Here is a 26,899-nt window from a genome sequence, read left to right as displayed (position 1 = left end):
CACAATAGTGCCGATGATTAGTATTTAAAATTCATTTGGTTTGAATTTCATTGAAGATGGTTCGTTATTGATCAATCACAGGTTTGTCTCATGATCATAGCTATCTTTTATATAATTAATCAAGAAATGTACCGATATTGCAGATACACACGCATACACATCTGTTTTCACACATAATACTGTCACAATGAACCCTAAATCAGAAATTTTCCTAATTAAAAGGGATTAAATTGATTTAATTAAACTGTAATGCTAATAAAGACAATGTAATATAACCATTAAGATAATTCAATTGCATTGTGGCTATCTTCACATTGAAGATATATATATATATATATATATATATATATATAATATCTGTCTCTGATTTCATATGTGCATATATATATATATATATATATATAATTATCACGTTGAATCTTAATTAAACTTCAATTACAATGAAAAACAATGTAATTTAACGTTGCAATAGTTTAATCATTGTGGTTATTATAATGGCGGAACAGGAATGGATTGGTTGAGGCAGAAGAGCCTGACGTACTTCTATGTGTGTGTATATATACACACACTATCACAATGAGCCTAGTTAAAATTCAATTACAATGAAGAAGCGTTTAATTTAACATTGTGTGATAGTTTAATTGCATTGTGTGTATATATGTGTATGCATATATTTATATATATATATACATTCTATATATATTCATCATCACAATGAGCCTAATTGAAAATCAAATACAATGAAAAAGGGTTTAATTTAACATTGTGTGTTAGTTTTTATTGCATTGTGTTTATTTTGATGGTGTAACAGGAATGGATAGGGTGAGACCAGTGTATGTGAGGCAGAAGAGCCACACTGGTTCGCCAACAGCAGCTATGAATTCTCCAATGGGGTCTCCTATGCACCGCCATGTGCGTTCGGGGTCGGGCGGCAGCATGGGCAACACGAAGAAGCCTCAGAACACGGCCGCAAAAGCCGCGGCCCAAAGGCTTGCTCGGGTCATGGCACATCAAATGGCTGATGATGATGATGAAGAGGACGAACTTTCGTATGATTACAAGCCAGCTAATACTGGCATTGGGCTCGCAGCTGGAAGGGCGGCTGCTAGACCTCGTTCTCCAATGGTAAAAATATCATTGTAAATAATCATTTATATTCATGTGTGTGTTTATATATATGTGTGTGTGTGTGTGTGTGTGTGTAGATGAATATGTGGTGTTTGCGCGCATGTGCCATTACATGCCGGATTTTAAAAATTAAGCATAATCTTATATGCTTGTTTGTTAATGCGTGTGTATATACTTGGAACGAAAAAATTAATCCGACTAATCACGAAAGGGTAACAACAATAGTTATTGAGATTACATAACTGTGTTTACTGTTATAAACTCAATGTACGTATTTTGCTTGAATATATATATATATATATAAACACAAACATGTTTGTAATTTAATGTTACATGATATTTTGTTAATGTAACATGTAAATATACAAGTCAGAGTTGGGCTGACAGTTCAAACAATCAAAGTATTTGTATGTTCAACACAAATTTGAACCCAGTTTTCTCATTAATTATTCTGGCATGGCATGCTAATCATGATTTCACATCATATTGTGCATCTAAAGTTCATTATCAGTACTAGTGACTCAGTGAGGAATTTGTGCACTAGGCATTGGTGGAATGAGTCTGCATTTAATTACTGACTACATGGTCATATTTTGACATGGATATAAAAATTATATGTTCTTATATTGAGCTTTGTATAAATTTTCGGTTTCCTAAAGTTGTCAGAATGATTCCCGGTTATATCATGCATTGCCTATGAATGTAATTTGGTAATTCCATGTTTTTATTTTTGTCAGACAGTCCGAACCTCCCTTGATCAACCTTCATCAGCACGCTCAGCAACAGGTGGCCGAGCATCTTTACATGTCAACACCAAGGAACAACCACCTCCACCAGTTCCCTCAGCCTCAGTAGAGCGGTCATCTCAGCCCAATTTCGTAGAACAATCTCCATCTGCTCGTTCTGCAATAGCTGGTCGATCATCTCAATCCAACAACTCCACGGAACAAGTACAGCCTCTATCAGGTATTTCTTCAATAGCTGGCCGATCCTATCAATCCAACAACTCCATGGAACAAGTACAACCTCCGTCTGGTCTTTCTTCAATAGCTGGCCGATCATATCAATCCAACAACTCTGTGGAACAAGTAGTACAACCTCCATCTGCTCGTTCTGCAATAGCTGGCCGGTCATATCAATCCAGCAACTATGTGGAACAAGCACAACCTCTATCTGCTTGGTCAAATTCAGCTGCTCGATCATCTCCAGCTGCCAACTTGACGGAACAACCTCTTTCTGCTCGTTCTACCTCAGCTGGTCGCCCAAATTTAGGAGTCAAGACCGTTCCCATGGTACCCTCTAGCATACCTATATCACTCAGGCCAACTGCTTCTGCTGCTCCAGCAGAGGTTCCCGTTGATAATCGTAGAGATAAAAGGTACCTTGGAGCTTTTAACTCTTAACTTCAGTTTGAAGGAACTAATGAGATTGCATCTCTATTTGATTATTTTTGTCTTTTTAATTGAGCCATATATTTTAAATTTTACTTTGTCTTAATCAAGTTTGAACTTTAGTTGTCTCTGTCTTCAGGTGTTTGATTGTGATATATATATTTTGTCTATAATATTTTTCTCAATCTTCAAGAGTTCAAGAAAAAAATTTAAGTGGATACCATTATTTATGTTGCCAATTGAAGGTTTCGTATTTGCTCTTCTGTAAGATATTGTGGCTGTGCGTGCTTGAATGACAAAATTCTCTGTAGCATAGTATGTATCAGATTTAATTTTCCTCCCATCAGAAAATTTGGAAAATTTAGGTGATATTAATGTGGATTTAAGCAGAAATCTTGTGCACATAATCCTCATGTTTTCCATTTTTGTTTTTTCAATTCATTAAAGTAACGCATCTTTTACACGTAATTCTCTTTTCATTTGTTTGACATTCAGGTTGTCAGATATGAAAAGTATGAAACTAAGAGATTCTAGTCCTCAGAATTCTACTTCTGCTCTACAGGATGAGGTATGGTATTTTTTGGAGCCGATAACGTATATGCTTTTGGACTAATGATGCATAGCCATCTCCTGTTGTGAAGTTTTAAATTCGCTAACAACATATTATCTCAACCATTTGCTATGTGTTGGGATTTATGTTCATTTTTTGCAAATTGATATGCTTCAAAGTCCTATTTCTTTGCAACAGTATTAGCAATTCCCTGCTTCTTTTCCTTTTCCCGTTTATTAATGGAGAATGATTCCATATTGCAGCTTGATATGGTACAAGAAGAAAATGAAAGTTTACTTGAAAAGGTGATCCCAATGAACTTTCTACTTTTTTTTTTGTGGTCTATGATTATTCAGGTCTGGTTTACAGGTGCCTTTTTTTTTCAATCTTAGAGGATTGATATAGTGCTTGAGGGCATCAAACTAGTTTCCTCGGACTCAAGTGCCGGGGTTATTGTTTGGAAGGTGATGCAATAGCAGTATCCATATATTCCATTATGACGTTATCTTGTACTGTAATGTGGATATTGCTGTTACTTCATCATCCAGAACATGATGACGTTTGTGGGCTTGGGCAACAAATGATGGTCATCTGTTGGGAAAATATAGGTAGTGTTTTCATATGTGTTTTTGGAACCCTATTATGATATGTATGCCTTCCAGATACGACTTACAGAAGAGAGGTGCGAGGAAACAGAGGCAAGAGCTAGGCAGCTTGAGAAACAGGTAATCATTTGCAGTCAACAAGAGAACAAAAATTTCGAATTTTCCATACAGTTTTATAAGATGACACATATTTCACTGTGGTAATTTATCAAATATGTAATCTTATTACCAAAGATATTCGTCAAATATATACTACTATGTCAAGGGTATTTAGATGTGGTTAAAGAAGACTTCTGTCAAACTTATTATTATCTTACCTCCCGTGCTTAATGAATTTTTACTTGTAGACAAATAAGATGCATTTGGGTTGTCCAATCTCATTATCTCACTTAACTTCATTGTAAGTGCAAAATTTTTATTATAATGCCGGGATTTTTAGGGCGATCGTTGCAGATGGTAAGGTTGCTCTATTATGACTTGGAGGTCACTGGTTCAAAACAAGGAAATAGCCTCTCCGCATGCGGAGGTAAGGCTGCATACGTCTAACCCTCCTCAGACCCCACAATGGCAGGTGCCTTTTGCACTGGGTTTGCCCTTCAACAATACTGGGATTTTGCCACGACAATTACTTCTGTGATGTTGTGGCCCGAATTTGGTGCCGGGTCATGTTGTGACCCGCTTTTGACCCTACGGCCCATTGGATGAGCTTTGTGTGGGCCCAAGTTTTGACCTGCTTTTTGCTTGTGGGTCGTGGACCCTAATTAGTATTCTCTTATAACCCGATATATAAGGGCGTTTAGGGTTTGGAGTGGGTAGAGAGAGATAGAGAGTGTGGGGATGAAACTTGTAATCTCCGATTTTACACATAGTAAAGATTTTTGCTGTATCTCCACTGTAGACGTAGGCTTTGCCGAACCACGTATAAATCTTTGTGTGTGGTGTGTTTACTTATCTGTCGTGTTTCGTGATTGTTGCTTGGGTTCACTGCTTTTGTCATAACAACTTCTTTGTTGAGCTATTGTGCAATTGAATTTGTTGCTGGCTGATGAAGATGGGAACATAGGCTAGAATTCATTGGGCACACAACTTAATTACTAATAAAAAAGATCATGGATTTACTTTTTCTTTCTGAAGTAATTGTTTTTGCCTAGTAGAATGTTCAGTATATTAACATCGGAGTTTCAATTTTGTATGCTTATATATATATATATATATATATATATATATATATATATATAGTTTTTAATGTGAAGGGGCATTGGTGTTTCACTTACAGCCTTGGGTTTGGTTAGTAGGTTTGGGATGCATGACAATTTAAGTTTATGATGGAAGCAGTAGTTGGGAATGTCTTATTTATGCCCTTTCATTGTTCCTATAGAGAAAATTCTGCAGAAGAGTGGCTTATAAAATTGCATATAGGCAAAAACAAATTAATCAATATCTCAGTACATGAACATGATGCCGGGTAGATGGAAAAAAGAGGAGTAAACACAAGTGAAATACTCCAGGGACTGAATAAGCTTGCCATCCAAAGGAATCCACCAAACAGACAAACACAACAAGAAGAACTCCTTCTTAACAAGCCTATGGCTCAAATGTCATTTCAATTCAGCCATTGGTAGATTTTCAAAGCCACTAACACTTCTCAAAACAAACAACACACATACCAATCAAAGATCATCAAAAGATACAAGAATAATTGACTCAAAACTAACAATACTTAAATAAGGCCTTTGGGACTTGAAAGTTCACCAAAAGAGGTCTTTAAAATATGAATAATAAACTGGGAAACTGATCAAAAGGTTGGAACAATAAAAGAGGTGAGCTACTGCAACTTCCAAGTAGGTGTGAAATTTCTGAGTTCAGACAGCAAAAATGCCTTTTACAAAAAAGGCCATAAGTCACTCTAGGAATGTCTGAACTGAGCACCGTTGTGTTGCATTGGAAAGTAGACTTTTAGAGCTTTCCAACCATATGGGGCTCACCTTCTAATTCCTCTTCATCTGAGGCTAAACATAAGACATTTTAGATACTGGTACCCATAAGAAGACCTGGATCCTTTTTCAACTCCATAGATTTTATTTGTTCCCAAAGGTATGGGTGATTCAGTTCCTGAAGTATTGCACCATTGCCCGTCCATTCTTCTCATATTGGCCAAAATAGATTAGTCGATTATCGCTGCTTCTCAGTACCAGGGCCTGTCTAAGAAAGATAGCGTGATACAGGTTGACTCCTTTATACAACGGGCAGGACGCCATTGCCTAATCCATGAGAATTCCAATATGGGTTTCCGCTTTTGAATGGAACTAGATTTGCCGCTGGATTCACAAGTGTGTGATCCACCAATACTAGTTATTCCAAGAAGAGGAGCGGAAGACATTCGCAAGGCTTGGTGCTCATAGGTTTCCTGAAGTTCTCATGATGTGGCTCTAAGGTCAGTTTAGGACAAATGAATGCTCCATTCAGTAGGTGTGATAGAATAGTGGCTAATAGAATAGTGTACTAAATAATCAGAGCATAAACACGCTCTCTGTCATCATCCGTTTCGAGAATTATGCAACCTCTATCTGTGGTGCATCATCACTGTTGTTCCACTTTCTTTTTGTTTACTTTACTATGGATCAGAGGGATGGAAAAGAGGCGGAATGATAGCGAGTGAAAGAAGTAGGTAAAACCTTAGTGACAATCTGAGTGAGTGAAGACTCCTACAGTACAAGAAAAACCCCTTTTCTCTTTCAGGCTGTGCTACCGGTATTTGACTCATCTAGTCATCTTCTATTCTGGTTCATTCTCTCCTGCAACCTTATACTGAGCAGCAGCTTATACTAACAGAATAAAAAAGCAATCAAGAATTTCACCCGGAAATGTACCTCTTTTCGGTCACCTGAGTTGGGCTTGAGAGACAATGAGCGTTCTCTATCAACCTCCCCATGAATATCATTCTCTTTCTCTCGTCTGGCCAGATTGGGGGCACTGCCTTGTGAAAACCTTTCTGTCCCTATTTAACCACGGTTCCTGTCTCTGGTCAAAACTCGCAGAAGAATCTCTATGCTAGTATCAAAAAGAACTTCTATACTCCCTTCTTTTAAATCCTCAAAGAAAAGAGGCCAGGGAGAAAGAGATGTAGGTTTCAAAGGTGACCCAAAAAGGCATTCTGAACTTTATGAACAAATAGGTTATTTAATTTCTGGCTGGTTGGGCTTTAACAAGGGACGCTACAGCACCAGAACAGAGATCCATGTTTAAACCCTTTAAGGTTGTTCTTGTCTTGATGATTTTATTAGTTAATACCCTTTAAGGTTTCCATTGCAGTTTGTTTTTCATGTTTTTAACTTGACATTGCCAAGGATATATTTGCACATAGAATTTTCTAATTAAATGTCATTTCACTCATGACACACTCTCTCGTTGTTAGGTGGCTAGTCTTGGGGAAGGTGTATCTTTAGAAGCCCGTCTTTTGAGCAGGCAAGCATTAAGAGTAAAAACATGTCTTTGTTATATTGCTTTATTATTTATTTGCTAATATGTTAAATTGTTTTACTCTTCAGGAAGGAGGCAGCCCTGCATCAAAGAGAGGTGTGGGCTTCAACGAATTCTGCAACATTTATATAATACATAATTCTTTAGGCACATGCATCAATTAGCATTCATATATTGATTGGAATCCACGTATCCATACATAAACATATTAAACATGCATTCTCTTATGTTATTCATATGTGCCAGCTGTCCACATGTAGATGTGTCCATTTTTAGTATGTTGTTAATGCATTCGCTCATGAATCGGGCATAGGTATGCATTACATTTTATGCTCATGCGAGTTCAAGGATTCAAATAATTGGATACTTGTGAACTAATGCATTAAATACTAACATTTAGCAACCTTCTGTCTAGATGCGATGTGTAGAAGGTTGGGAGATGGGAAGCCAATTATTTGATGTGCAGGATAATCTATGCATATTATTCAATGAGGTCACCTAATGTATATCTGCCTCTTGCAATGCGACGTGTACAGACAGAAGGGTGGGAGATGGGAAGCCACAATGTAGGGGAAGGATAGACACCGATTGGCATGTACAAAACTCCTGACATATATTGTTCAATGTGTAGGGAGTCTAGAGACCCATCTCACATGACCGAGCTCACTAGACTTCTCTCTCACACACATATGTGCCAGTTGTTCAAAATTTTCTCTTTTTCCATTTATAAAATATTATTTATCTATATGTTAATGATCATTCTATTGTTATGGTAATGGTTAAATGACTTCTGTCATTATTTCTGGGTTAATCTCTGATATGATCATGTTTAATGATGATTCATGTTCATTCCACGCGCTTGCTACTAGTAATGAATTTATTGGTGGAAGCATCCAAAAACTAGCAGTCTACATGTTTGAGACAATTTTCAAGAAACAAATCCAAGTCTCTAAGCTTCCTTAGAAACTCTAAAAGAACGGAAAAGGGATTGAGTGTTAGGTCATTATATTTGAGAGGCTATGAGTAATGCATTGAATAGCTTTGGTGTTTCCTTAGATGTCACATTTTTGTGAAATTGGTGAGTGAAGAGGGAATCTTGGTCAAAAGTGTTGAAGAAAGAGGATTTTGGAAGAAGTTTTTTGTTAGGGGACCTTCAAAAAGAAGTAGGAAATCAAGAAAGAAGATGTAGCGATTGCTCAAGAAGTCACAAGGCTACAGACATCCAAAAGCCTGTTCTGGTTGAAATTTAGTTACAATCTTTCTAAGATTCCTCACGGGTAACCTTCATCATGTACTGTAATTAGTCCTTAAGGACCTGGTAGTGTTATGCCAACTGGCCTGTCTGGGTGTTGTTTGATAACCCATTTCACTTTATTTTGAATAAATTAATTATTATAATTTTGTGCATTTGATAACACAAATAGGATATCACTTTTAAGAATAAGTGCCACTTAGAATTGGGTAAAATTTAAGTGGGAGAAACTTTAGTTATCACTGAACATTGAAAACTTTAAATTCAAACAAGTATAAAAAAAAAATTCAGTTTAGAATAGCATTTAAAACTTCGACAATTAAAATTTAGCTTCTAAATTATTCTGTTTTATCAAACATCGCCTTAGACATTAATGCCAAGTTTATTCTCCTATACTGGTAGAGGTCTACTTCTTTGGGGGTTTTAATTAAGCAGCGCTAAATAAATGTCTGGTATAAAGGGATACAATCAAATTGCTTGAAGTAAATATGAGCTGATTGAAAAGTAATGATAAAAGGACAATACCAATGTTCTTCTTCTTTTTTTCCTTTTTTTTAGAAGACACTGAATTAATAATATTGATGGAAGATTAAAACCCATGAAGAAAACTATAGCTCTAAAATGAACTGCATGGGGGTTGTATCAAAGACCCCTGTTATTTCATACATCATTTTCATCAAGCAGTTTCATTTGTTCTCTTTCTTTTTCCTTTCTTTTTCATTATTGTATATAAACATAATTCTCCTTCCAGGCTGCTTTGAGGGTTGCAGCACAAACTTATGGTGGTAGAGGTGAAGAGATCCAAGCCCTTCGGACAGAAGCTGAGGTATTCAGAAACTAGTATCTTGTATGTTTATTGACATGCTTGCTTAATCTAATTGACACTTCTGAAAATTTGAGTTAGTCTGCTAGGGATGAAGCGACAAATGCTTTGGAGCAGCTCCATGATGCTGAGAGTGAAATTAAATTGCTTCGGGCAATGACTCAAAGAATGATACTGACTCAAGATGAGATGGTTTGTAGTCAGTATGGTTTACCGGAGTCACTTTCTTTGTCATATTTTCTATGCCATACTTATGTGATGCACAGTTTTTATCTTAGGAGGAGGTTGTTCTTAAAAGGTGTTGGCTTGCTCGATATTGGAGTTTATGTGTTCACTATGGTAAATGGATTTTATCTTTGTTCATCTTTCACAGCATGAAATTTCACTCTTTGTCCGTTTATCTAAGTATTGGGGTTTCTGTTATGAGGTTTTTACTTGTACGATGGCTTTGGTCAAATGCTTCAGGAAGACATTCATTTTTGCAGAAATTTACTTCACCCCATATCATGGCCTGTGTGTACGATAATGATCTCTAGGACAATGTGGGTAAGCTAGATGCTTCTTATTCTATAATGTAATTTTAGGAATTTGAAAGGAGTAAAGGACATGTTCCACCCCTCCCCCCGGGTATTGGATGGTTTCCCCAGCCCTTTTGGGAGCATGAATCCCTTACCTACAATCACCCCAAACCATGGGTATTGTGTAATCCCTAAGAGTTGAACACAAGACCTCAGTGTCAGCCCAGAGGTCCTTTACCAACCCACGTACTCCTTGGAGGTTAGTAAAGGACATCTTTAAGGTAGCAGCTGTCATCAAGTTCTTGGCCATTTTGTTAAGAGTGAGAATATTTGAACTTTTTAAGCATGTTTGGAGAATGCATGGGTCACAAACTCATGAAAGTGGATATTAGTTGTTGCTGGAAATGATGCTTTCTGTATTGTAGCTTATGATAGTATTCATGACATGTTGTTGGTTCTGAAGTATATGATGGCATTCGAGACACATTTGTTGGTTTAGTGACAACTTAAATACATCCTTTCAGCCATTTCCATTTTTGGACATCACGTCTTCAATTTGGTGGCGTAAAAGCAAGAATATTGGATGAAATATCAGTTTCTATAATTTTTCATTTTGGTTGTTCCTAGCACGTGTCCTTGGAGGAATGACTTGAATTTGTGTTGTGTACACACTCAATGCAAACGTCCTGATCTGCAAGTATTCAAATCTTACTAAATTATCAAGTCTCTGCCATTACATTTTTGAGTAGACTTACCAGGGTGTCTCTTCCCACAACTTTGACCTATTCTATTCCAGAACCTTGTGTTTCAACTTGAATAATATAAATATTTTTTTGACATTTATCGGCATCAATTTTTTATGACCAGGCTTTCTCACTTTACTTTCTCTTGTTTTAAATCAGTGCAACCTCCAAGTCCTTATGCATGCATTTTGCATTTACTTTAAGTTATTGCTTCCTTGTCTTGCTAAATACCAAATGATTGTTGCACATGTTTTTGGGGCTTAGAAGTCACCTTTGATTAACTTTTTTTAGATTAATTGTTGATTGACAGCTTTTTTTCAACCAATGGTTTGGACTAGTTGGAAGATCATCAAATCATTCTCTTGTGATCTTTGTAATTAATGGACCAACTATGATTGACATGCGGACTTGGTTGATGTTTAATGAGCATTTCAATACTTTTTTTCAGGTATCCATGCAGAGATAGCTGAAGCGAGAAATAAGTATTGGTCATCCTTTGCTCTTGATCCTGTTGAAATTGTATTAGCTGCTGGACATAGAGCAAAACACAACAATCCATCAGGTAAGATGTAACTGCCGAACTAGTCTGGGATTTTAAATTCACTGCTTGAATGCTTTTACTCATGGCCCAGTTTTACTGATTGTCTCTCTTTCATCCGTCGAATGAGCAGTAAATAATGATGAAGAGGAAAGGGAACAAGTTCCAAGAGACTTGGATGAAATTTCTGGGGAGGGAAATATTGAAAGCATGCTTTTAGTGGAAAGAGGTCTTAGGGAACTGGTGTCACTAAAGGTTTGTGTTATAGCCTTGTGTTTGACATGCTCTTAAGATTTGTGCTTGATTTTGTGAATCTAAATTTAGGGCCCATTGCTTGATGCAGTGGTAAAAATTTAGGATGCTAAGTGTGAAATGAAGTTTCAAGCCTGAGTGCAGCCACTTTATAGTTTGTACAAAGGCTAGGTCTGTACCAAGTTCACCGTACTAGAACTTCCAAGTACCGAATTTAGGGACCTCACAGCAATTGCCTTTTCTACGAATCTCTCTTTGAAATGAATTCTCAAATTTTATACTTTAAAGCCTGTTGGGTGTCTTAGAAATCCCTACGTACAATTTGTTCACAAAGCCGGATTTATCTATATTTTTTATTTACTTTTGGGAAAAATCTTTATTTTTTATTTTGTGTAATTGGTATCATACGAAGTACAGCACAAGATACTTTGTTTATGCTGAAATACCAGGTTTCTGGTGTAAGCATCCCAAAAAGTGAATCCATGTGTATTTTTGCCTTTCTGCCATCTATATTTTGCATGATCGGTGTACGAAACATATGTTGGAATAAGTGCAAATAGGCTTTGCATCTCTCTGTTCTTGATTAGTTTAATATTCTTGCTTGCTTTCTCAAAGAAAAGTTGATTCCCCACCCCCCCTCTTCTAATGATACCTGCATAATTGCTCTTAATATAATTTCTTTGTCAGAAAATTTTCTGTTCATTATTTCTTGCTTCATTTGATCAGTGAGACTTTATCCGATGTTCAGTGTTGCTATGAACTGTACAATATTCTCCCTGAACTAGCTTCCTTTCCATGTTTTTTAGTTTTTGGCATCGATCTTTTGGCTAGTTCAGGTTGAACGAGTGAATCTCTATTTTGTTGTTGTATTTATATGAATTTGAATATAGGTTTATACTGAGTAACTGTTGCAATTTGATTTATAGACAATATATCCAATATAAGAAAGAAGCATTCGTTGCTTCATTCAATAAAATAAAGTGGCCCCAACAGTTCAAGACTTTCATATCCTTTATGGCTCCCAAAATCAAGCGAGAAATGTTTCCCTGTGATGGATCAAATGGTCTATAAATTTTAGGGAACTTCATTTTGTTTCATATTGGCTGAGACCAACCTGTAATATTGGTTCATCCTGCAAAGGATGAATAATATCAGTGACATATATAGGAGTCCAGAATTAGTACAGTTTCACAATTAGGAATTAGCAAAGCTGACACTAATGTTTCATCAACCTTGATTTTGCTTATTAGGAAATCATTTTTATTGTAAGTAGAAGTTTCTAACTTATTTTTTTTCCCAAAGGTAGAGGATGCAGTAGCACTTGAAATGGCTCAAAGTCGTCGCCCAAGTTCAGTGAAATCTGGTTTAGCAGGTCTGGAGCAACTTTTGTTCATTTGTTGAATAATTTTTTATTAGCGAATCAACTCTTATTGTTGCAACTTGATAGTAACTTTAAACAGCTGTATTATGCAATGTGTTTATCATGAGCAACACTACATATTGGCGCGAGAGCAGTCAGATATGACACTTATTATTATTGTTGTTGTTATTAGTTAACAATGACGATGATTCAGAATAAACAAAGTTAAAATAAAGTTGTATCCGATTTCAGTCTTCATATTCATCCTTTGCTGGTTATTTAAGTATTTTAGATGTTTGTTTCCCTAATTATGTGGAGATCACAAATCTAGAAAAGAAGTAAGCAAATGGAGTTGTATGATTGCTTTGGTTCACATGCAGCGAATCTTTTTACGTATTAGTTCATAAATTTCACAGTTAATAGTTATTGCTTGTTTGAGTTATAATTTTCTGCCTTCCGTCTGTAAAGCTGTCTCTAAATTTTTTTTTCGCAGGAAAATTACAGAGAAGTCCTAATTTAGAAAATATATGACCATCAAGTCTTATCAATACATAAAATTCTAGTAGGGTTGTTCATTAATAGGACTTGATGGTCTTATATTTTTAAAAGTATCACTTATTTGTAATTTTCCCCTTTTTCTTCTTCTTCTTATTCTTCTTTTTTCTTCTCAGTAATAAGATACTAAATACTAGATGAAATCCAAGTTATTAGTTTATTACCTGGAAAATGCAATATTCTTCTTAACAACCACAATAAGCAGCTAAACTTGTGATTGTATTATATTTATGAGATTTTATTTAAAATCTTCAAGTTTGTTTCTTTCAAGTTATAATTAGCCGTTACTTAAATTTGCAAAAAGGTGGTTCAGAAAAGTTAGTATTACATAATATATCTTAAGAGCGTCCAATCCTTACGATTGTAGTATATTTTTAAGTTTGTCCAGGAAAAACCCTTACAATATGACATGATTGCTTTACTCTTAACATGACAAGACTAGTAATTCCTTTTCGTCCTTTTTCTTTTCCGCTTAAAGATATTTGGTCATTAGTTTTGTAATCATGTCGTGCACCATTATAAGACCCAAGAGATTGCAAAACTGGGCCAAATCAACTGCAATGGCAAATAATCACCACTATAAAATTCAATTATATGGAATTCCTGCTTTGCCAAATTTTGGGTCTCGACCAAATTACCTGCTTTGCTAGATTCTTCATCTTGGCCAAATCATTAGCAACTGGGACATAAAATAAGTGGTTTGGAAGATAACTGAAACATTTTCTTGAAAGATTTGTTAAAATAATTGTAACATTTTTTTTAAAAAAATACTGTTCAACATTTTTGACTGCTTTCTTTTGTTAAATAACAATGTGACATGGCAGTTTTTCTGAGAATAAATTATCTGAATTGCTGATTCAATTATTTTTCCAGCATTCCTCTGATTCCTGTAATTTGCTTTATTATGATAAGTATAGTTGCCTAACAAGTCCTTTTCTTATTTAATTGTGGGTGTAGATGACTTGAAGCTACCAATTGACGGACAGAACTTTCTTGATGCATTTGGTAAGTTCTTTTATTTTAATACTCCAATGGCTAAGACTGTCTGATGGAGATAGTGGTGGCAACCTCTAAGTGGTGCAGAGAGGATGGGGGCTTCTTAGACCCTAGACCTTGATTTGGCATATGTTAGATGATGCAGGGCCAACTTCGAGCCTTGCATAATTGATTTCAAGTCAATTTGGGTCATTGATGAGTTTTGTTATGTCGGCATTTAAAGCAAGCAGCTCTAGGGTCTTTTATGAGCTTCTATTTATGTTATTATGACAGAAAGTCTGTAAGTCATGATTCAAAGTTTAAAGTTCACGAGTTTAAAAAGTTTAAAAGTTATGTCTTATGAGTTACCTCCACCATGATGTAAGACTTAAGAGGATATGGTTATGAATTGTAACTACTATTCTATTATGACCTAAGTCAAAGATTTTCTTTTTTTTTACCCCTAAGCTAAGTCCAAGAGTCATATGGTTATGAGTATGAAGTATGAACTACTGCTAGAAAAAGGGTATGATCTTTGTTTTTATCAAGGATTGAATCGAATGACCAAGTCTTAAAGAATTTTCTAGTGTGTGATTCAGATTTTGAGGGTTCGAAATCCTGACCTTTTTTTTTATTGACTTGGCGTGATGGATCTAGACTCTCAGAGGATGCTGTTAGTTCTAGAGCACTGTATAATTCAATTATCTGTAATGAAAGTCAACAAAGACTAATGTGGCCTATCACCTTATCCATACTTTCAAAGCAAATAACCACCTTTTACTTTCTTAGTTGTTAAAGTGTTTTGACACATCATCTGCGTAGGCTTTTCGTACAATTGAGTTCTTATAAACAGCATTTTCCTATATAACCTTATGGTTAAGTTTGTACTAAAAAAAAATCGGAATTTGAGTTCGTGTTGAATTCTGAAAAACGGAAGTATATTTTGTTTCAGAGTTGAGCCAAGAGGAGTATGAAGATGTGCGTTTTAAGCAGGTATGATGGCACCCTTTTATCTAGAACTTTTCATTCTTTTTGTGATAGAAACCTTTATTTTTATCTAAGATACAAAAAAGTAATTGTTGATCATAAAGGAAAAGGGTGTCTGTGCTGGAAACTATAGGTCATAAAACAGTAGATGAACTCTAGAAGCAAGACTGAGGCCTTTGCTCTATTGACTTAGAGATATGGGCCTAAAACTCAGAATGCAAATTAGAACTATTGTTTTGGATTAGTTTATCCACATAACTGCTGTGGGAAATCACCAGAGAATCTGTTTGTCATAATAAACAATAAGCATCTATTATGAACATATTCTTTATTTTAGTTATGTAATTATTTTTATTCCTAACAACAATTTTGCTCCTTGTTTTTTTTTTTTATTTTTTTTTGAGGATAGAAGCATAGTATTTTCAAAAAGAGGTACTCGAAATTGGAGAAATCTCATGAGGGTGAAAATTCAAAAGGACTTATTCTTTAGGAGTTAAGTCTAACAATATCCTTATTAAAGCTTTTGAAGTGCAATAAATCTTAATTGCATTTAACCCCCAACACCCCTCCCCCCCAAAACTATCAAAAAAAATTGCACCTTACCCCCTTGTTATAGGCGTTCATTAAATAAAGAGTTAAAATGACTTTATGCCTATTTCTATAAATTTTCTATTCAATAACAAATTTCTCTAGAAAATGGGTAACAAGGTCATTTTATCTCCTTATTTAATGGACAGCTAACGACAAAGGGGTAAGGTGAATTTTCTTTATAGTTCAGGGGGTTATCTGCTAAAAACATAGTGTAGGGGTTATGTGCCACAAAATGATAATACAAGGTGGTTGAGTGCAATTAAGCCGTGTATAAACGACGATGGCATTGTATAGTTGATAAATTTAAAAAAAAAAAAATTGTTGAGTATCTTGAACTAATGGTAAAAGTGGTTCCTTTTTACTGTTTTTTTTTTTTGTCCGTCCTTTTTATTGTATTATATTACTTTTATTATCAGTAAATTGGTATAAAGATTTTTAAAAGTACCCAATATATATATATATATATGATGTAAGGATCTCAATTTCATATGATAAATTGATTTATTAAACCAAAACCTAACTTGCACAATATTTTCTAATGGATCTATCAATGGATGGAAACAGAATACTTGGACTGTTACTCTGTTTAAATGTTACTATCAGCTTTACTATTACGACCTTATTTTGCATCCTCAGTTGTTACTTGTAAATCCATCTATTGATCACTCTGCATTATGATTTATTCACAAAAAGAGAAGTTCACTATATTTTAAAGTAAAACAGTTCAGTTTGTATGACCTGCAGACCAACTGCTCTTGTCCAAATTTACATGGTCATTTCTTGATAGGAAATAAATGTTTCAGTCTATCTTCCGAAAATAAAAAAATTAAAAAAAAAATGTTTCAGTTTATTACTTCTTTTGCCAGCTGATTTTCTTCTGCCTGTTGGGGCAGGTTTTTCTTGTTTCGCATGAAAGTTTCCAAAATTATGTTGTGTAGATGTTGAACAAGTCATTTTCTTAATATAACTGAAATTTGATTCTGATCATTTTTCTAGTATGGGTAAATCCTTCGACTGCACTCCACCAAAGTCCATTGGAGAACATTGGGTGGGCTACCACAAATTGCTTCATGAAGTTTCCTCCAACTGCACCCAAACATGAGGATTTTTATTTTTTATTATTATTTAAAAAAATAAAATAAAAATAAAAATAAAAAAATAGATTGGAATCAGTTATCAGAGAAGCTTCAAAAATCATTTTTCCTTCATTGCTAACCTGGAAGCCCACTGGACAAGAAAACAAATAGGGAGCATTCGGACCATCCCTTTTTTTTTTTTTTTGTCTTGGGCTTGAAAATGATCCTACATGTCCCTTCTGACATCAACTAATTTTCTGTTTTTTTTCGTAATATATATTTTTTCTTTTCTAAATGCAATGGACTTTGGTCTACACATATTGTTAATATCAATCTGTTCCTTATTTGCTTCTTTCTATGATTTTGCAAGGCTTGGCTTACATACTTTTGGAGAAGAACAAAAAATCGTGGGCTGGAATCAGACATTGCAGAGGAGCGTTTGCAATACTGGATCAACCACAGCTCTCGGCCACCCAACTCACATGATGCAGTTGATGGTACTCACCATTTCTCTCCAAATTTATTCACACACCCAATGAATTTCCTCACCATAAAATGAGGCTTTTGATCTTGCAAAGTGCTAAAATTTACCTAATTCCCAAACTTTACTGCTTTCGTGTCAAAATCAATTCCTAATACGCCATCTTTTTACTGTTATGTTGCATCTGGAGCCTTTAATCGGCACACTAAATTGGAATTTAGGACTAAATTAGTTCAAACTTCACACTAGGTGTTCTCTAGTTTCAATTCCAAAGCATCACTTCCATGCTAGCAAACATAGCGATACTTTTTCAGAAAGTATTTTCCAACAGTGATGTCTTTTAGTTGGCTATATCGTTGAAGTAGCTGGTCATGACTTATTGTTATTGGCAATGTCTGTCTTTTCTCTCCTTTTCTTTACCATTGGTTTCTAATTCCTCACGAGTTTTTCATGTTCTATGTTGTTCCGGATGAAATGTTCTCTTCAAATTTCAGATTGAAATTTCCACTATTTTGATTTATAGTGTATATAAAACGGTCTATATCATTACTCTGCTTCTTTATTTTCTCGATGGACCTTTGGGAAGCAAACGGTCCAAACAAGTGTAATTGTCATTCTGTGCCGAGTTTATATATAAAATGTGTTTGCCCTGTCTCTACAAAGATGGATGCATTATATATCGATGCCATTTTATTTTTCCTTCTACGACAGCTCAGAAAACCTAGTGTGGTACATTTTGGATATAATAAGATTTGATTCGTCTTGTGATGCTTTGTTCCCATGTCACAGTTGAGCGCGGCCTCTCTGAGCTCCGGAAGTTGGGGATTGAAACACAGTTGTGGGAAGAATCTCGCAAGTTCATTGATTTAGGGTCCAACAACATAACGCAGCTTGCCTCAGACTTCTGAGATTCGGTTGAGCTTTTACTTATTTGTGCATGTTTTCACAAGCATTGTTCAAGAATTTCGTCTCTCTGTAACATTTGTCGGATGAGTTCCTTTGTGAAGCTGCTTTCCATGAGTTACGTTTATTTATATATTGGATATTTATTCATTATTTATTCATTTTTTAATTGAATTTTATGTATTGAGTTATCTTGTGCAAATGATCAAAGTGGAATGTATATATTTTTTTAAACCCCTTCTTCCCTCCTTTCTCAATCTCTCCTATTCTTTATTTTTATTAGTACTTTTTTAAGTTGATGATCTATATATTATTATTTTTATTCGTTGACTATGGTTGCGTCGGGCTTTAATTAAGAGCACTTCATAATTCAGTATTAAACACATACAATTTCCCTTTCTCACATACACCGAACAATTATTCGGTTCATAAATTGAGTTTTCAGTATTGATCTTTGATTTTCAGATTGAAAGGCATAGAAGTCCAATTCTATAAGCACTCGCCATTTTAACTCGTTAAATTTTATTTATTTATATATTTATTTATTTTCCCCCTAACAAAACTCAGAACTTTCAATTTTCAACTTTAGATTTCGAAAAGATGGTGGGTAATAATACTTTTCCATGATATTAATAATTTAGTATCATGAAAAATGTTAGTATCCAATCCTCTCAGTTGCTGGGACCTCATTGGGTGATTATATTGAAAAATGAATACAAGTAAAAAATTATATCACAAGAAAATTGACGACTCTTGAAATATTTTTTTGTTTGTGACAACTCTTCACGTTAAGGATATATTAATGGATCAGATTCAAATTGAATATTGTTGGATTCAATCTGAACCCAACTAGAAATTTATGTAATTGATCCAATTTAATAACTTGACTTATTTTTTGTTATTGAATCTATATATGATTTTGTAGTTCTATTAGATTTTCAATCCAATAATCCAATTTTTTAAGAGGTGCAATTTTGTTAAAAAAAAATTAATATATAAATTAGAAAAAGTGAGAGAAAAGATAGAGAAGGCTAAAAATATGGAAAAAGAAAAGAAAAAGAAGAATAGGATATTTGATTCTTAACCAAAGATAAAAAAAAAACAATAAAGAGCGAAAATCAATCATGGAAGAAAATAATTTAAAAAATAAAATAATAATAATAAAATTAAAAAGTCCCAATATCATTCACGATAAAGTAGAGTTATGCAAACAATATTTTTTGATTAAATTTTTTATCAACTACTTATCAATCATTGTAAAATATTATACAAGCACTAAATTTGGTGGGCTCAAATTTAGATTTAATTTGTTAATTTAATGAATTATTGGAACGGGATCCATGAGTCACACAATCCTTCATTTTCAACAATTGTTACTCTCATATTTCGAACACGCTCTTTCTCATATTTTTATTGTTTATGAATTAATTATGCCGCTCTCACGCTTTTACTCTCTAATTTAGTAATTTACTCTCGCTCCCGTTCTCATTTTAAGTAACCTAGTCTATGAATAATCGAATCGAACTCGAGTCGCATGGGCGTAGTAAAAATAGTTGTCCAATCCACATATCCTAGGCCCATATCTAAGAAGTCCAATGACCCATCCAAAGATTTCTCAAAAAAAAGTAGCTGGGTCACACCTAAGGCCTGAAGCAAACTATTTATGGTCCTGAATAGTAGAGCTTGTTGGGCTAAGTACCGAACAGTCTTATTTCTCTACTCGTTCTAGTTCTAGAGAGACAGACACGTCCCTTGTAGGCGCGTGCATTCACAGTGAAGACTGAAGCGATCAGAGTTCTCCATTTTAGAGAGAGAAAGAGAGAGGAAGGAGAGAGAGAATGGTGAGGGAGGTCTCCGAAAGCTGTGTGGAAAGTCTGCTCACAGAGATCGTCTCTTCGTATTGCAATGGCTTCTATGCCAACAAGCCTGAGCTCGCTGCCCGAAGGATCGAGGCTATTGGCTATCAGGTCGGCCACCAGCTCTCCGAAAGGTATACATATTCTTCTGTTTATAGTAAAATTATAAAGGCTAGTTGATAAGTTCGTTCGGTGAATGTTTAGGGCTTTGCATATGTAGAGTCATCTGTTTTTGGATCTCAATTTTGTCATTCTTTCGGAACAAATATTTATAATATATAAATCTGTTTATGTTTGTATAATTATGAACAAATATTTGACACGAGGACAAAAGGTATGCATATACATCTAAATATGTACTGTAATCAAGTTCTAACTCTTATTTTTATTCTTGAAATTCTTCTGTTTCCAAGTATAATTGTCAACGTTAGTTACAAGTTTGTTCGGTAAATGTTTAGGGCTTTGCATATGTTTTTGGATCTCAATTTTTTCATTCTTTCAGAACAAATATTTATAATATATGCATCTGCTTATACTTGTCCAATTATGGATTTATCATATCTCATTTGGTAGCTGAGAGAATTTTGGGAAGAAAATAACTTCAAACAGTAATTACTAATTCTTAAGGTTTATTTATTTAATAAGAGATGTCAGATTGTCATTTTAACAATTTGGCTTGGTGAGGTGTGGTGTTCATTTTTTATATAAATCATAACTCTACAAATCTTGAGACATAAAGTTTTAGATTTTCTTATTTAAACTCTCCCGGGGACCAAACACATGGTAAACCAATACTTTTGGTTGTATATGTCACTTCCTGAATCCTGATGTAATGGAAGTTGTTTTTCATAATTTAAAAAAAATCATAGCCATACAAATCTTGAGACTGAATGTTTTAGATTTTCTTATTTAAACTTTCTCGATGACCAAACACATGGTCAAACAGTAAGTTCGGTTGTATATGCACTTTCTGATGTAATGGAAGTTGTTTTTCATTTTTTATAAAATTATAACTTTACAAATCTTGAGACATAAAGTTTTAGATTTTCTTATTTAAACTTTTTTGGCGACGAAACACATCGAAAAACAATGAGTTTGGTTGTATATGTCACTTCCTGGTGTAATGGAAGTTGTTATTCTGAGAAAAGTGAATGTTTCGGTGTGCAAGTGTGAGATTTCATTGTCATTGCTTATAATCTTGCTAACCCGAAACCCAATATTGGTTTGAAAGTCATCAATATGCTGATATTAGGACTCATATTATGTGAGGATCTTGTTATTCAAATGCTATTGAAAATAGCCATTTCATTTCATATTTTATGATGACAGAACCCCTTGTGTGTGTGTAGTAAAATAAAATGGAACAATCTGTCAGATCACTGTTAAGTTTTAAACTCAAGGGTAAATTGCACTGACAGACTACCCTTGCTGCAGCTGAGGTGGAACAGAAAAAATTTAAACAGGTTGTATGAAGGTAGCTACATCAGGATGCAATTACCGCACTCTCAAGTAGCTTTAGCTTCAATATTTAATCATAGATTCCCGGCTTTTTATATTGGTGACAAAACATTAACTGTCACTCTGAAAGAGGGTGCAGTAGGAGAAAAGTGTCTAAAGCAATGGACGGTGTGCATAATGTCTGAATGGAATTGTTTAACCATTATGGCCCAATTTAGATGTCTAGACATGAATATCTTAACAGCCTGATGCTTATTTGATAATTTCATGTCTTGGTTTACAGCATGTGGTCATCTCTTACTGTTCAAGCTGAATTTAGGATATGTGTAATAGTAGTAAGATTTACTTCATGTTAGGTATACCATGGAGCGCCCCCGGTTCAGTGATCATCTAGAGGCAATCAAGTTTATCTGCAAGGACTTTTGGTCCGAACTCTTCAAGAAGCAGATAGACAACTTAAAGACAAATCATAGGGTAAGTCCAGGAATCTGTATTAATTGCAAAGAAAAGTCATTGTGAAGACTTGACTAAATGGCTTATTTTTGCCTTGTAGGGTACCTTTGTATTGCAAGATAATCGGTTTCGGTGGCTTTCACACATGTCAATTGATCCATCACTGGAAAACTCTGATTCAGCTCAAGATCTTTCCTCCATGGCTGAAAACAAGTCAGCCCAAGCGACAGGCATGCATCTCTACTTCCCGTGTGGAATCATAAGGGGAGCACTTTCAAACTTGGGAATTCCTTGTGCAGTTTCTGCAGATATATCCAACCTTCCTGCATGTGAGTTACCATATTTTAGTGCTTTAGATTTGGTGCCATATTTTATCTTCAAAGGAAAGAGGAAAAAGAAAAAGGAATACTATGTTCAAGATAGGGGTTATAGCATTCTTTACCACAATTGCCCAATTGAGGGCATTGGTACATATCAGTTTTACCATTCTGATAAAGACGCCTTTCTGATCTCTTTAATCTTTGGTGTTTAAGAAAATTTCAATTATCTCAACAAAATTGCCCAAATCTTAGTGGTTTTTTTTAGTGAAAGTGAGTGGTTAAATTTGTTGATTTTGCTTTATATGTCGTTCTAGGGTAACTTGAATCCAATTCTAATAAGTCACTTTCCACAATTCTGGTATGCTGTTAGAGCATCCTGGAATCAATTTGCTGTACCACTGCCGCATCTACTAATTTGTGGGTGCTTCTAGGGTATTCATTTGTTACATTATATAAAACAATTAAGTTGGTGTAGCAAAAAAAAATAAAAAAAATAGTGGACATAGCATTGCTGTAGTTCTTATTATAATTGGGTTGCTAAGTTGATTATACTTAACCTCTAATTGGTGGTCAGGTTTGAATAGTTGGTTCTGGGATACTTAAATTCTTCTAGCTATTTAGTTATAGCTTGCATGTGGTATGGAGGCCACTACTTGATGCAATGGTAAAAGCCCAATCTGTCAAGTGTGAGGATGCTAATTCGAGTTTGAGGGCAACCACTTTGTCCAGATAATGTTGATGGTTATGTCTATACCCGGTGTCCTTTGCAGCGCCCTCAATTAATGGCGAGTAACACTAGATAATAGCCTTTTTAACATGCATGAGGGATACACTGGAATTTCTCCCACTGTGAGAGAATTTCTGAAATTTATTGATAGAGGAGCTTCATTAATATTTCCTTTAATGGGCGTCACATTGACTCGAACAAACAACCAATAGGAACCAGTTGTATCGAGTGGATGGATTTCTTTCTGTTTTTTTCAGAGTGTCCAACGTTTCAAACTCCAAAATTCAAGACGCAGTGCAGAGTCGTACATTTGTGCACTTGTGTATGTCTTGCTTGTTCTCTCTTCCTATTTTCTAGTTCCATTTATATACTCCTTGCAGTACATTTAATCAGTAGATTGGTTGCTTAATTAAGTTGTATTTGTTTAAGGGCCAACTAACTATAAGGTCTTTCTCTCCAACCAACAACGAAGACCCACAGACAGTGATCCCTGAGACCTTCTAGGAGGGTTAAAATGTCTTCCTTTGTAGTGCTTACCCCCCAAAAAATATGTTCTCCTTTTTTGCATTACCCATGTCAACCAGTCTAGAAAGGAGAATAGTGCCCCAATGGCGTCTCGGAAACTGCCTTCAATACCAGTCTGACCTGCTGTCCAATGGAGCTACCATTGACATGGAATTTTTTACTGTCCGCACAGGCAGAGCATCCAAATAAGTGAAACAATCCTTTGAGAATGAGATCAAGTAATGGTCATTCTATTACTCATACTCAAGACCTGCTCTGATTTCATTCATAAGGAAATCTACAAGGTAAAAGGAGAACTCTGCTCCGAAGCACTCTATTATGGAGTCCCACAAAAATTTCCCAGCAGTCTATAATATTCTAATTTTCCCTTCTTAAATAAAAGGGACATAGACTTGGCGAGACAAAAGATTCGTCTCAATACAAGTAACCTAAATAATTACTCAATAGCGCAACTCCAAAGAATAAACTTTTTAGCTAGATTTTCTGTACGAGGTTTGGAGGAGAGAACTAGCCATCCATGGCACTGGCCAACTTATCCCAGAACGAAAGGCAATAGGACAATGTATAAAATATGATTGGCAATTCTAGTGGCTTCCTAAGATATGTTTACAGAGTTAGAATCTCATTAACTAGATTTTTCTAGCATATCTAGGGGCTTCCTGTGTGGGTCAGGCATTAACACAACCCGATATATGAGAAAAAAATTTGGTCCTTAAACAAACAGATATTATTTAAACAGAGCTTGCCTGTCGGTATAATCTTGTTTACAATATGTAAAACAACAGTAAACAATAACGAAAATAATACTTCCCCATTCCTTCTCTGTGGTCTATTTTATTATTATTATTATTATTTTCCTTATATTTATTTATTTTGGGATAGAGACATGGGGAGGAGAGGGTTGTCTGTATGAATGGACATCTTCCATTTATCTCTAGACAATCACAACCATATACTAGCCCATTTATGTCCATTGTCCAAATATACTTAATAATGTATTCTATTGTGGCAAAGAACTCCTATTTGATACGGATAAATTAATTTCTCAATATATTTAATGATGCTGTTTATAAGTAGCCTTTGAAAGATCTGCAAAGAGTTCAATGGCTTGAGGTCACACAAGAATCAAATTTGATATTCTCAAAGTCTTCCATTTGTCAAATTGTGACCAAGTGTTATTATGTTTGGGATGGTGTTTGAGACGATCAAGACTAAAGTTCTCTATGGAAACACTTATCAAAAAAAGTTCTCTATGGAAACGAAACCTTGGTCCTGCACAACTTGTTCTTCAGCCACCCATTCCTGAAATGGAATTTTCCAACCTTCATATCTAATTGAAAACCTGACTAACAACCAAACCATATACCTTAATCTTGGGTAAAATCAAGATTAATGGATTAAAGTTCCATTTCCCTCATCTAACAAAGGACACAAATGAGTGTTATACTCGTCTGCTCTTTTTTATTTTATGTTTTTATTTGGAAGTTCAAGCAAACGCACACACATCCACTATATTTTTGCCCCTACACTCAGCCTCCCCCTTTGGGGAGGAGAGCTTATACGGTTATAACACTCGTTTGTTCATTAAAGAGGACTAAACTGGGAGGATCTTATGGAAACCCCTTCTTAGAAGCATTTCAACCCATGGACGTGGTAATTGTGCTTGAACCAATTGGGAGCTACTTTGCTATATATTTTGTTGGCTTTATTCAGAAATGGAGTTACAAGTTGTTTCAAACTTTATTTACTGATTTTTGCTTCCAAGTTAATAATTCATTTTTGTTGAAATAATATTGAATTATTATCATCTTGCTCACTTGTGAATAAATGAACAGGTTCATTTGTAGTCCGCATAAAGGCCTGATGCGCGTTTTACGAGAATTGTTGGACTGGGACATTGGTTTCAAGCATAAGTACCACACTAAATGATTATCTGTACTTTTCTCTCATTTTCCTCAACAACGGCATCGTCGTTTTGAGCTTCCGAATCTTCCATTTATTGTAACTAAAGTTGTGAAACTATAATTTTTTTTGTTGTTCAGAGAAACTTTGGTTTGTGGCCTGTGGGACTTGAACAGAGTAGTTGCGGAAGCAGTAGTAGCTATGGGAGTTACAAAATGTGTCCTCTATTGTTAATAGAGATGGTGCAAAAGGATTTCACAGAGTATTAATATCCATTCTTGTTTTATGATTTTTTAAGGAGGCCTTTTTCTTTCTAGGAACTATAAAAGTGCTTAGCTTGGGTGCAACTCTGAACTTCTCACCACCAACCAACTTAGATTTTCAGCAAATATGTTGTGTAGCACGGAAATGGTGTAATTGGATGGAGAGCGTTCGGCCCTCCATTCGGATTGTAATCCCTGTGTAATAAATAAATAAATGGGTAATTGTTACAAAATAAAACAATTTTTTTTTTTTTTTTTCACCAAGGATACGGATTAGACTAATCGTTACAAAGGGTCCGGATTGTGATGGAAAAGTGAATGGATATATATGAGTTAGGTGTGAGCCACACTTAATAGTTTAAGCTTTTGGTTTGAATCACGAAGCATTTGATTCGTTACACAAAGTCAGACTCGGTCCTGGTCCGGTGTCAAGTCAAGTGTCCGACTCGGAGGTGTTCGGGTCCCCGTTAGGGTGATCCAATCGTAATGAGAGTGTTGCGAGATTGGATGAAAGAGAATGTTACAAGTGTCCCAATCCAAAAACTTAAATTAGTAAGTTGAGTGATAATCCCACCTAATAGTTTAAATTTTTAGGTCAGATCGCAAAGGGACCCGTTACTGTAATCCACATCAGGGCATACACAATACCACCCACAAAGTCATTTAAAAAAAAAAAAAAAAAATTGATTGAAGTTATGGATGGCAAAGTTTGACATGACCCACCAACGTGACACAAGTTAAATGGGTTTGGATTGTAAATGGGTCGACATGATTAACCTTTTTAATTAATTGTGTCATACTTGGGTTGAGATAGTTTAACCTGTGTAACCCTTTTAACTGTACTTGTCATAAACAAATTTATATTTAAGATTCAAAATAACTATCTAAACTTATGTCTTATAATTTACTATTTTGTAAACTAGAGACTTTAGTAATTTGATAGAATTGAAACTTGTATATATATAATACTCAATTAAACAATATATATATATATATATATATATATATATATATATATATATTAGTAAATAGGTCTTTTAACGGGTTACACTACTAACTTGTTTTATAATAGGTCGGATTAGTGTCGTGGGTTGTTGACAAGAATTAAAATGGTTATGTTCAGATTGAGTTATTTAATTGACACTATACGATTATAACACGTGAATACGAATTATAACCCCTAATTA

At 35.0% G+C, this 26,899-nt stretch overlaps 2 protein-coding genes across 3 annotated transcripts; both read left to right on the top strand.

Annotated features, from left to right (window-relative positions):
- Positions 1-813: 813 nt before the first annotated feature.
- On the top strand, positions 814-18,440 carry LOC132301222 (coiled-coil domain-containing protein SCD2-like). Its single transcript, XM_059798496.1, has 17 exons — positions 814-1,125; positions 1,866-2,506; positions 3,015-3,087; positions 3,333-3,374; positions 3,732-3,794; positions 7,090-7,139; positions 7,223-7,250; positions 9,158-9,232; positions 9,311-9,421; positions 9,508-9,568; positions 10,939-11,052; positions 11,162-11,283; positions 12,583-12,643; positions 14,153-14,200; positions 15,123-15,163; positions 17,195-17,321; positions 18,095-18,440. Exons 1-17 carry the CDS (start codon positions 814-816, stop codon positions 18,211-18,213), a joined length of 2,088 nt encoding a protein of 695 aa, XP_059654479.1. The 3' UTR covers positions 18,214-18,440.
- Positions 18,441-19,916: 1,476 nt separating this feature from the next.
- On the top strand, positions 19,917-25,746 carry LOC132299803 (uncharacterized). Of its 2 annotated transcripts, XM_059796625.1 has the most exons (5): positions 19,917-20,198; positions 21,879-21,996; positions 22,076-22,304; positions 25,383-25,460; positions 25,590-25,746. In XM_059796625.1, exons 1-4 carry the CDS (start codon positions 20,047-20,049, stop codon positions 25,409-25,411), a joined length of 528 nt encoding a protein of 175 aa, XP_059652608.1. In that variant the 5' UTR covers positions 19,917-20,046; the 3' UTR covers positions 25,412-25,460; positions 25,590-25,746. The 2 variants fall into 2 exon arrangements, with proteins under 2 accessions (XP_059652608.1, XP_059652606.1); XM_059796623.1 differs by having other exon boundaries at positions 25,383-25,746.
- The last annotated feature ends 1,153 nt before the right edge of the window (positions 25,747-26,899 follow it).

The sequence above is a fragment of the Cornus florida genome, unplaced genomic scaffold (assembly GCF_030987335.1).
Source record: "Cornus florida cultivar Cherokee Brave unplaced genomic scaffold, ASM3098733v1 CherokeeBrave_3.0.0_Hap2_Chr03, whole genome shotgun sequence".
Lineage (NCBI taxonomy): Eukaryota > Viridiplantae > Streptophyta > Magnoliopsida > Cornales > Cornaceae > Cornus > Cornus florida.
The sequence above is the reverse complement of the archived record's forward strand: the minus strand, read 5'-3'. Positions and strand labels throughout refer to the sequence as shown.

Coding starts and splice junctions, on each gene's coding strand:
- LOC132301222 (XM_059798496.1), top strand. CDS start 814: ATGGATAGGGTGAGACCAGTGTATGTGAGGCAGAAGAGCCACACTGGT. Junction 3,375..3,731: donor ATGAAAGTTTACTTGAAAAG/GTGATCCCAATG, acceptor TATGCCTTCCAG/ATACGACTTACAGAAGAGAG. Junction 11,284..12,582: donor GGGAACTGGTGTCACTAAAG/GTTTGTGTTATA, acceptor TTTTTCCCAAAG/GTAGAGGATGCAGTAGCACT.
- LOC132299803 (XM_059796625.1), top strand. CDS start 20,047: ATGGTGAGGGAGGTCTCCGAAAGCTGTGTGGAAAGTCTGCTCACAGAG. Junction 21,997..22,075: donor ACTTAAAGACAAATCATAGG/GTAAGTCCAGGA, acceptor TTTGCCTTGTAG/GGTACCTTTGTATTGCAAGA. Junction 22,305..25,382: donor TATATCCAACCTTCCTGCAT/GTGAGTTACCAT, acceptor ATAAATGAACAG/GTTCATTTGTAGTCCGCATA.